Source organism: Homalodisca vitripennis, chromosome 6 (assembly GCF_021130785.1).
Source record: "Homalodisca vitripennis isolate AUS2020 chromosome 6, UT_GWSS_2.1, whole genome shotgun sequence".
NCBI lineage: Eukaryota > Metazoa > Arthropoda > Insecta > Hemiptera > Cicadellidae > Homalodisca > Homalodisca vitripennis.
In genome coordinates, this window is record NC_060212.1 from 131101204 (window position 1) to 131113763 (window position 12560).

At 36.0% G+C, this 12560-nt stretch overlaps 1 protein-coding gene across 1 annotated transcript; it reads left to right on the forward strand.

The window, feature by feature from the left end:
• The first annotated feature begins 1471 nt into the window (after positions 1-1471).
• Positions 1472-12114, forward strand: LOC124365562 (nucleolar transcription factor 1-A-like). Its single transcript, XM_046821554.1, is given in 4 exon segments — positions 1472-1763; positions 6064-7085; positions 7087-7855; positions 12008-12114. Coding segments are annotated over 4 exon segments (2190 nt in total).
• Positions 12115-12560: the final 446 nt, after the last annotated feature.

Here is a 12560-nt window from a genome sequence, read left to right on the forward strand (position 1 = left end):
GAATGTGTTTTGTTGTACTCAAAGTTAAAGTGACAGTAAACAGTAATATTCAGCAAATAACGCGAGATAAAGTTCCGGTAAACGACGCAGTTTTGTGGCATTTATATAATAAAACTGTGACATTTGCGGGTGTTCGAGCATCAACGCCTAGTATTTATTAAACGTCAATTGAATCGTGGAGATTTTTTTAAATGTGCTGAAAAATCTCACCTTTTTGGTATAGTTGTGCCTTTATTTGTGTTTACTCCCAATTGTTATATCACTTTAATTTGTCTAACAAAATAATGTAGTTGAATACAATATAAGGGTTGTTTGCTTCCAAAAGGGTATTTGAAATTAATTTTTAATTGAACTCACAAACACATTTAAACAGAATGTTTACCCATTACACTAACGTATAAACGTTCGCTAACGCTCATACAAATCTCTCGAAGTAAATGTTACCAAAATCAATGTTGCCTGTGTAGATATGAAGTTTGGTATAAAATCTAAACGTTATAAGTCAGTTTGTTCTCGATCGTGCAAATTTTTTCAGCCTCTCTTCGCTAAAACTCGGCCGATTCCATTGTAGTAAAATGCATTTTGAATAATTGATCAACTCGAAAGCAAATACAAGTCAAATTGCATTTAATGCACATTTCAAGCAAATGCATCGCTTCTCTATTTGCACAGATCTCTATTGCGAAATTTTGTTAGTTCATTACATGACTGACCAACGCAACAGTTTCTAGTTTTATATTCGTTTACTTAATAATAAGTACATATTTTACTTTCAAATCTTCATTTTCCTACTAGAATTCTTCATACATTTATATTATTGATTATGTTGAGGCGTTATGTAATAGGACCGTATACCACAGAGGAATCATGGAAACGGCTAGACTGCCTATTTATCACCTCTTACTTGTCTTACTAGCACTTTCACTTTTAAAAATACATCTTATGTTTAAAATATTTCACAGGAGTTGCTTTAGTTTTCTTAGAAAATAATTAAATATTTTTATAATTAGTTTCATCATATTTACAACCAGATAAATATCGTATTTTAGCCAATGTACGTATTCTATGACAATTCAGTAATAAAATTAATTTACAAAAGACAAATTTCTAACAATCTTAACATTTCTTATAAGGTTTTCCTACTTATTGCTTTACAAAGAAAAGTCTATTTGTGTGAAAAGAAACTCAATCTATTTTATTCCCCATTGGGCGTCAATGGTGGTCGTAAACCTATCATAGTAATTTATCATATTACACCAAAGATACTTTCACAAAAAATTTCCATACGTAACAGTGGTTAACACCTATTGAAATTTAATTTTTAAATACAAATTTCAGATACAGCTAATATATTAAACATTCAATGTATATGTTTAAAATAATGAGTTCAACAATAGTTAGATATCCCTGGTAACTAAATGAATTAATCAGTTTCTGTAAAACGATAATTGAACGCAGAAGCTTTTTCGACATGACCATGTTTCGAAATGTACCCTGGAAGGCTGTAGCTATTGGTGGTGGAATAGCTGTAGTCATAGTTGGAGGCGGTTTGTGGACTTATCGAAGATACACTTCGTCTGGCGGCACCCCTGCTCCTGTTGTAACCCCTGATTTTGTCGTCACTGTCCCAGAACCTGTAACAGATCCTCGTGAGGAACAAATAGAAGAAACTGCAGAAGCCACGCCGATTGGAGACGGGGAGGAACGGCAGGACTCCATCGTGCCTGTCAACGCATCACAAGCTAGCATGGTACCTCTGGTGGGTAGCGGGTCAAGGCTTAGGTTGTCTGCAGCAGCTGACGTGTACGAGCATAAGGAAGAGTAGAGTAACTCACCCCTGGGAACGTGCAATCAGGCCACTAAGCACCAAGTCTGAGTGAAAACATTTAATATTTTGTTAATTAGTTTGATCCTATTTAAAACCAAACAAATATCGTAACATTGTAGCCACTATACGTATCCTGAGACAATTTAGTAATTAATTAATTTACAACAGACAAATTACTATTAATCTTAATAATTCTCGTAAGGGTGTCCTACTTATTGCTTTACAGAGAAAAGTCTATTTGTGAGGAAAGAAACCCAATCTATTTTATTGCCCATTGGGCGTCAATGGTGGTTGGGTCTCTTACATTGACATGCCAGCTTACTGACATTGCATTTGTTTCAGACATTGAATTTTATGTGACTGCAGTTGCATCTACGCTCACACAGTCTATTTCTTTCATTTACTTACGTGATAGCAATATTTTATTAAACAAGAAGTATTTTTATAATGGAATAATAGTTTAATGTATTACTATATACGTCTACTATTTATATTGTCTTATGTTTTACTTTAAAAATAAATGTCTCAAGCCAACTTTATGGATTTTAATTGTACGGTTTATTATAAATTATTCCTACTTAGGATTGTTATACTGTAGGTGTATTATTTTAATTGGCATGTTATATATTTAATTTGTTTACTCTCATAGCTATAAATCTCATTCTCGTTATTCATTGTAAGTTAGCACTATTGAATGAATTTTATCAAAATATAACGTCTATTAAGCTGTGAGTACCCCATTAAAACTTCTTAATGTTTTTTTATGTAGCTAATTATTTTTTGTATATAAATCAAGTTTATGCAAATGTCAATTGATGTCTACGCCAGAGCTGTAAATTAGATCCCTTTTCTTGTTTTCAATCTTTTAAGATTGGTTTTTTATACATCCGGAGTGGCAAAATTGTCACAACCTTTAATAAAGTAAATTCGCCTATTTCGTCTGTAGACTATATTATATATCTTTTCTACTTCTTAATAACTTTTTTTCAATAATTTTATATTTAAAATATAGTACATAACTACTTTTGATACTGACCACTTTTGAAACCAAGTCATAGCATTGTACTAAAGTTTAAACACAAACCGTCGTGAAGTAAATTATAAACTATACACACAGAAACAAACTAATAGAAACTTATTTTCATTAAGAATTTAATATTTATCAGACTGTCTCCTAAACAAGTAAAATGAAACCCTGACCACTGCGTGAACGATACAGCATAACGTAAGGAAAGGATGAGTTTTGATAATGAACTTCTAAACGAGTTCTCAAGAAAAATAGCTCAACTAAATATAACAATAAAAAATCTAAGTCCTGCTAACACAGCTACTTTAGTTTGTTGAACTATAACCATAACGGGGAGGACAGTAAAATAAAGATATAACGCTCAAACTTAGCTCAGCAGAACCCGAAGAGCCTTAGGTAAAGCTCAGAAAAGAGTATCAACATCTATCGAATCGATTTTACTTTTGAATGTGTATTTCTATCACATGCCTTTTCACGTTTCCTAACACAATATAATAAAATACATTTATACATTCTCAAACTAACATTGTATGGGTTGCGAATGTTAAAAATTTTTAGATATGTATAACACAAAAAAGAAAGTTTTCATCACATGAGTGTTCATATATATAGTAGAATTGAAACTATACAATATAGTAATAAGGTGGAGAACATTCCATTCGAGATATGCTTTTTGTACTTGTATAAAAATTATATTGAATGTATGTTACATTTTTCCTTATGACTGATTTTTTTCTACATTCTTGAACAAAAGAGCATAAGCATTCTAGTGAAAAAGATTTAATTTTCCGAGAAGGTGAGCCGGTTCAATACCTATATCTCCCCGGCTCATGTGTGTTTTATATAGTGTATGTGTGTGTGGTTTATTGGCTGCAGAGGCCACTGACCATTTGAAGGCGTTTGGCCTTTCCGGTAGAGTGGCAAAGACTCCGAGCCGTGGTGTACAAGTTAGGAGTAGCTCCAAGTTAAAATTTTGTTTTAACTAAGTGTTTATTTTGTTTTTGCTGAGCTGTTCTCCATCTGACATGTGCGGCTAAGTTTACGGCCCCTCACTGATGAGGTCCAAGAGATGAGCTGTTTTTCTCCTGTCATCTCTCCATCATGCGTGGTCGCAGAGAACCTTCTCTTTTGCGCTCTGCTGAAGGACGGCCACCATGATGGACATTACTGCTAGTCAACATCTGTGATACCCTGCTCATATTCTTTATTTATTTGTTATTGTTATTGTTGCCATTTATATAGTTTATATTTTGTTATTTAATTTTAAGTTAGTTTTAGATATTATTTAGTTATTTCTTGGATTTCATTAGGAGCCCGCCCTTAGCCGAAGGATACCGGGTGGAATTGGCATTTCTTGTTTCAAATTATGGCGTTTCCAATTTTTGTATGCAGGTGCACCTGACAAGAATTGTTCGAGGTATATACTACTGCAGGCACTTTTATTTATTTATTTTTTTTATTTATAGTATAATTATATACCTTTTTATATTGACTGGATAGGCCTATGTTATGTTGTCTTAGTGAATGAACCTGAGTATACTGACCACGGTGTTCTTATTTTCACCTAGTTGGTTTTGATCCGGCATCCCGTTCGCCACCATGGGCGCGCGCTTCCCTGATGGTTTGCTGTGGGTGTGCGAGCGGCGATGTGAGGTTTCAATGGTAGCAGAGCGTGGTTCGCTGCTCTCTCAGCTGTCTCTCAGTTCTGGTTTTGTTTGTTGGTGTAGGTTAGTGTTAGGTAGGGGGAGGTCAGAGTACACAACTTTTTTTTATTAGGAGCTCGCCCTAGCACAGGATACCGGGTGGAATTGGTTTAGTGTCTTGCTTCCTGCAGACTTACCCTTTGCAGGGAGCAAGGGACTCTAAATTGCTTAAACCGCTAAATTTATCTAACTGTACTCTACTTCTCCCCTCAATGTGTTGTTTTGTTATATTTATTGCTTCTGTGTTTGTAGGTTGTGGTTAGTGTATATTTGCAAGTTATCCTTCTATTAGGTGGCAGGTATTAAGTTCTTCTCTTGGACCCTGAAACCAGGTTTCAGCCTAGTACCCTTTTAAAGTTAATAATAATTAATAAATAGTTGCCAAACAATATAGATTTTAATAAAAGTAAAGTTGCCAAAAGGTTATCTACCAAGAATTTTAAGTTAAGTTAAATTACCAAAATTTCAAAATATCACAGACCAATCAATTACTGATAAAAATTAAAATAAACCTTAATATAGAAGCTGGTAACATTAGAAAACAATAAATAAACAAGATATTCCATTTAAAAGACTAAAACAATAAGTTATAAAGAAATTTATTCGAGGTATACGCAGTAGCCTACCATACGTAACAATTTGGTTAAAACATTTTTAAAACAGGCATTTATTGACAGAATTTGCTCAAAATTGGTGAAAAGCAGGGGAAGGGCATCCTGCACTTAAAATAAAATTCCCAACTCAAAACAACAACCCCAAAGAAAGTAAGTATGAAAATCCCCTCTGTCACATAACAAAATTTAAACGTTTTACTCTTGGTGAAAAAAAAATTTAATTATTTGGAAAAAAAAACTGATGGCCAAAAGTAGCAGCCTATTAACAGGAATCTAAATTTAAAATTTGATGGCAGAAGGCCTTAAATTAACCAAGTAGGCTATAAGGGGGAGTTATATGGGCTAAAAGACCCGAAGAAACGTTACATCTCTCAGAAAGGCTTAAAAATTTAGTAAAATGAACCTTCAGCAGTCTCTCTGGGTTTGTTTACAAAAACTACATAACAAGTGACACATTACAAACAATATTGGCTGCAGAATAAAAAAAGAACTGTAACATATAGCCTAGGACTGGTCCTCACTGAGAGACAGAATCTGAGCCGGTTCAATACCTATATCTCCCCGGCTCATGTGTGTTTTATATAGTGTATGTGTGTGTGGTTTATTGGCTGCAGAGGCCACTGACCATTTGAAGGCGTTTGGCCTTTCCGGTAGAGTGGCAAAGACTCCTCGCTTTGCTTTCTTTTCTCCCGCTGTGAGGTGATACATGTGACTGTTTTGGGGTGTGTTTATCCATTTAACTAGTTGTTATTTATATATGTTTATTTGTAATTCAAAATAGAATATCTGTTTTAAATTATTACTAGTCTATTTATTATTATTTTGTGTTTGATACAGATCGGCTCGTAATTTTGGAAGACTTAAAAAGGTAGGCCTAAATATAAAAATGAGTAATTCAACTAAAAAAATCCAAGAAAAAGAGATTATTAGTTGATAATGAAGAAGACCATGTCCTTCAAAGTCAACCGAAAAAGAAGAAAAAGGTGAAACCAGAAGTTGAAACTGTTGAAGAAAATGATGAAGAAGTTTTAGTTCTAGACAATGAAGAGGAGGTTGAACAGAAAACTGCTAAAGAGGAAAATCAAGATTGGAATAAAGAAGACTACAATGAGCTTATCAAAAGGATGGAAGAACAAATACCAAAAAATGACACAAAAGGTTTTACAAAGCGAGCTGAACTTCTTGATTGGAATTTGGTGAAGTTTGGAGACCATTCTGTCGAGGAGTGCCAAGAGAAATGGAAAATAATGAGGAGCAAAGTGAGACATTTCAGGCTACTTAGTGAGGTGTTACAAGACGCAAAGGTCTGGGCCGAAAAACCATGGGCTGCACCTTTTAGTAAGAAAAAGACTCGCCATCCTGAGCAACCTCCACGACCTTTGTCCTCTTTCATGTTGTTTTACATGGATAAAAAAGACAAAATCATCAAAAAACACCCGAGCCTAAAGTTGACGGACATTTCCAGAATTATTGGGGAAAAGTACAAAGCGATGTCTGACACAAAGAAATCTTATTACAATCAGAGGGCATTAGAAATGCAGAAAGAGTACAGACAAAACCTAGCAAAGTTCTATGAGAAATATCCAGAATACAATCCCACTACAAGAAAACAAATAACTAAAAGTAACAAACCACTCCCACCATTTAAGCTGTACCTGAAAGAGAAATTGAAGAAACATGAACAAGATGAAGGTTTTGACCAACACGAGTTCACAGAGAAATATAAGGAAATGTGGAAAAATCTTAGCTTCAAAAAGAAAGCATGTTGGATAAGGTTGGCGAAGGAAGAAGAAGAAAAGTATTTGGAACACCTGAACGATGATCTCATGGAAGATCCTGAAAATATATCTAGTGCACCATATAGATCTGTGATCTCCAAAGAAGAAAATTTAATATTGGACAGGTTAGCAGGAAAAACCAGAAAAACCACCAAATTCTGCCTACAGTCTCTTTTCAAAACTAATGCTTCAAGACAAGCATGCCAACCACGTTGAGGGTGAACCCAAAAACAGGATGCGAGAAGTAGCATTAAAATGGAAGGAAATACCTGATGATCAGAAAAAAACCTATGCAGAAACAGTTCAGCATATGCATGAAAGTTACAAATTGGATTTTGCCAATTACCTGGAAAGTTTACCTGAAGACAAAAAGGCAGAGGAGCTGGCCAAACTACAACCAAAAAAGAGAACTTCAAAGACTAAACAGAAGTCTAGTAAAAAGGGTTCTTCCAGATCTAAGTCTCCAACTCGAGTTCTTTTCAAAAATGAACCAGAAAAGCCTCCAGTGACAGCTTGGGATCTTTACAAGATAGAGTTTGCCAAAAAGAACAGCAGTCTACCAAATAAAACTGCTTGTAAACGAGCAGCCCTTATGTGGAAAAACCTCTCAAAATCAGAGTTAGACAAGTACAAAAAGAAACACAATAAGATGAAAAAGCAATACATGATTGAGTTTGAAGCATTCCTAAAAACTCTAGATGAGAAAGAACTTAAGGAGTATTCAGCTTTAAAAACTGCCAAGATTGGAGAAGAACTGGATGATGATGACGTAGATGAGGAGCTATCGAGTGATGAGGAGGAGAACAGTTCCAGCACTGCCAGTGATTCAGCAGGAGATAGTGATAGTGGTGTCAGTGAAGAAGATGATACCATTGAAACCTCACATCGCCGCTCGCACACCCACAGCAAACCATCAGGGAAGCGCGCGCCCATGGTGGCGAACGGGATGCCGGATCAAAACCAACTAGGTGAAAATAAGAACACCGTGGTCAGTATACTCAGGTTCATTCACTAAGACAACATAACATAGGCCTATCCAGTCAATATAAAAAGGTATATAATTATACTATAAATAAAAAAAATAAATAAATAAAAGTGCCTGCAGTAGTATATACCTCGAACAATTCTTGTCAGGTGCACCTGCATACAAAAATTGGAAACGCCATAATTTGAAACAAGAAATGCCAATTCCACCCGGTATCCTTCGGCTAAGGGCGGGCTCCTAATGAAATCCAAGAAATAACTAAATAATATCTAAAACTAACTTAAAATTAAATAACAAAATATAAACTATATAAATGGCAACAATAACAATAACAAATAAATAAAGAATATGAGCAGGGTATCACAGATGTTGACTAGCAGTAATGTCCATCATGGTGGCCGTCCTTCAGCAGAGCGCAAAAGAGAAGGTTCTCTGCGACCACGCATGATGGAGAGATGACAGGAGAAAAACAGCTCATCTCTTGGACCTCATCAGTGAGGGGCCGTAAACTTAGCCGCACATGTCAGATGGAGAACAGCTCAGCAAAAAACAAAATAAACACTTAGTTAAACAAAATTTTAACTTGGAGCTACTCCTAACTTGTACACCACGGCTCGGAGTCTTTGCCACTCTACCGGAAAGGCCAAACGCCTTCAAATGGTCAGTGGCCTCTGCAGCCAATAAACCACACACACATACACTATATAAAACACACATGAGCCGGGGAGATATAGGTATTGAACCGGCTCAAAGGAAACTCAGTTAGGGAACACAAAGTGAACGGCTGAAAACTTTGGTGTCCCATGATTTCTGTATCATTCGGAAAGATAAACACACACAATAAGTGACCCCCAAGACATCTGAGCGTCTCATTACAAGTTTATTTGCTACAAAAACGTTCATTGCTTAAAATCAACACTTGTGATGGGGTCTACATTACTACTAATGTATAAGCAGTGCTTGTAAACTGTCCACCGTGGTGAAAGATAATTCCAGTAGAAATTATTAGTATGGAACATGCCTTCTAGAGGACTTTGCTTTGTTCCGTAATGAACAAAATGTCGTCGAAGTTTATAGCAGGGGAACTATTCATTTCAAATATAAAGCTGCAGTGTACTACAGTATAGTTCTACATACTTATTATTGTCGAAATGCAATCAAGTATAGGGCATTTTTTATTTAACACGTAAAAATGTACTAGGTTAATTAATAAACTTATAGTTAATTATCTATGTGTACCTCATATGTCAAATATGTTATTAACACCTTCCTCCAATCAGTTTCAATCTATAAGCAATGAAAAAGCAAATAAGGAAACTACATTTCATTTTATAAACTAATAAATTAAATTAATGATATTTTATTTATTCCGTGACACATTCACTACTTAAATGTTCAATTTATGTGCACAACATGTGAACTAAACAAAAAGCAAGTGGTACTTTTGGATTATACCGACCACACCAGTATGAAGAACACAAAAATATAAATTTATAGAAACAAACATGATAGAACGAAAAAACAACTCTGTAATTACAAAATTACAAACTTACAAGCATTTCCAGGAATTGTGATCGGTATTGTTGTCGCTGTTATCTTATCTTTCTCGAGAATCCCGATTACGGCAGGCCGCGCGGCATCACATGATTTGCACGGTACATAATTGCCTTTCAATTACAATTTAATTTATATTTCTGATCAGCCCCTCTAGAATTTGATATTTTACTGATAGGTACTATCTCGAGGGATGTTTTTCTTTCGTCGACATCAGCGCGGGCTTCGGCAGCACCTTCGGCCGGAGGCACTCGCATTATGGGTTGTGGAATGTGATCAAGAATAAAAACAAGTTTTGAGTGTTTTTTCAATAAAGAGTTTAGTTTTAGTTTGGTAATGTTTGTTTTTGTTGAATTTTTGTGTTTGGAGAAATTTAGAGGTAAAACACGGAAGTACAACAAAGCGACGCGACTCTGCAATCACGTTATCTACTAGACCGCTCGACTTTGACCTCTGTCTGAGGATGGGGAGGGGTTTACGATAAGACAATTCCTGTTTTATATTGACGAAATATTTTTTTACGCTAATCTATTAATCAGTAGAAGCAAAATTTCAAATAACGATTCATGTCTGGGTGTGGTCGGTATAATCCCAAAGTACCAAACAAATATTGACTTGAGACTATAAATGAATATTAGCTTTGTAAAGCCGCGTAATAATAAACCGAGTTTGTTATCACACTATCTTGTAGCTACTCAGAATATTAAAACGATGGTCTCAAAGAAGACCAAACATTAAAGGATAGAACTAAACTTCCCGTGCCAGTAATTATGGAACTGTTAGGACTATGCAATTAATGCAATTATTTTGAGTTACAGGGTAAAATTTACCGTCAAGATGAGGGGATGGCGATGGGTTCTCCACTGTCTCCTTTATGGAGGAATTTGAGCGAAAAGCTTTGGCTTCAGCTCAGTTCAAATCGAAGATGTGGTGAAGGTATGTGGATGATACCTTTGTTTTTTTTCTCATGGAGACATTGAATTAAATAATCTTTTGAATCACATTAATAGTATTTCTCCTTCCATCCGCCTCACAATGGAAGTGTAAGTCCAAAACAAGTTTCCCTTTTTGGATGTGTGTGTATTAAGAGATAGTGATATCCTTAAGATAACTGTTTTTCGAAAGATAACACACACAGGAAAATATTTAAATTATTTAAACATATTTAAAGCAAAGTGCTAAACCTAAGTATATGTCAAATAAATTGAGTATCCTACCTTTAAAAACATTCATCCAGGGCACTCCCAGATGACAATGTAAATAATTCTTTAAACGACTCATTCCATCCATCCGTGAAAAAACCAACGAGCAAGGTGAAACAATCTAAAGGCGTATCTACGGGGTTGGTGTCTTCCAGCTTTCGAGTCAAGGAAATGTCTGTTGATAATAATGTAGATATGCCGCCAAAGGATGTTCAAAGTGTTTTGCTATTAAGTGACTCACATGGACGGCGTTTATGTGGTAAAGTGAAGTTATTGGTGAAACCTGCAGTTAAAACTGAATCTTTAGTGTTGCCGGGTAAAAAAAATTGAATGTGTAATGGAAGGCAGCAACCTCAGTGGCCGCAAACTCACAAAACAGGATTATGTTGTCATCTTGGCTGGTACGAACAATGTCCCTGACCACTGCGATGGGCTTTGCGTGTCTCTCGGTCGGGCACTGGAGGGTTTGGTGGACACCAATGTTATTGTATTGGGTATTCCCAAGAGATTTGATGTTCCAAATCTAAATGATGTCATTAATGGTGTTAACCGTGATCTTCTTGCTACGGTTGGGAGACATGCTCATGCTGACTTTGTTTCACTCGAGTGTATCCCAAGGCGATTCTTTACGAGGCATGGGCTGCATTTTAACGAGCTCGGGAAGCGAAGGGTTGCGGAACTCATAGTCAATGCTCTACCGAGCTGTTTTGGGAAAATCAGGCCATTATCTCCTGGGCTTGGATCTCGAGGAAGTCCTCAAAATGGCGTAAAGCACAGGCCCCTACACATAAAAATGGAACAATGTTCTAAAGCAGAACGAATATTTAGTACCCGAATAGTGTACAATTCTAACTTTGAATCGAAAACATGGACTAATTCTGAGGCAAATTATAATTTTTTAGAACGGGACAGGTTACGGAGCAAGAGAAAATGACATTAGTCTTTCCCTCTGCGACAGGTGTCGGTTACAAAAAGGGAGCTTTCACTATTTTCCACCAGAACATCTGTGGGATTCGAACAAACAAAGACCTCCTAGAAATACACCTAGAGAGCGACCACCCTGAAATAATTTGTTTATCTGAGCACAATCTATCGGAAATACAGTTCGAGTCCTTCTCTCTATTGGAGTATAAAAATGTGTCGGCCTTTTGTTGCCAATCTCGGCAAAAGGGTGGAGTATGTATCCTGGCAAATAGTAATGTGGTTTGTGAACGTGTTGATGTATCCCAGTTTTGTTCCGAGAGTTCTTGTCAATTATCTGCTGCAAAAGTTCAGCTTTGGAACGGTGAGAGTATTATAATTATTGCTGTCTACAGAATTCATGGATATAACTGTGAAGAATTCTTCCGTTTGTTTGGTGACTGTCTTGCTGGAGTTGTTCGGCGGAGTCATAGACTTGTTGTTGTTGGAGACTTCAACATAGATCTATTGAGTAATCAGGCATCCAGTAGACATTTCATTCATATCATGAAAACATTTGGTCTAAGACATACCATAACCTCTTACACCAGGGAGTTTAAGGGTTGAAAAACTGCAATTGACAATATCTTTACTAACATTGATCCTAGCTTGATAAATAGCAATGTGGTGATAACTGCGTTATCAGATCATCATGGTCAGGAAGCTGTTATCGTCCTCCCAGCTAAGACCATACCTTTGCCTAAGTTTAGAATGTCGCGAAGGATAACGTCCCGCAATATCCAAACATTCAGGCATTTTCTAAAAAATGAAACATGGAGTAGTGTGTTTAAATCAGGGGACTTCAATGATAGATTTAATGAATTTACAAATCTAATTTCTTATTACTTTGAAGCAACTTTTCCTCTGACAAAGACAAGAATACACCCTCTTAATTCTTCTAACAGGATC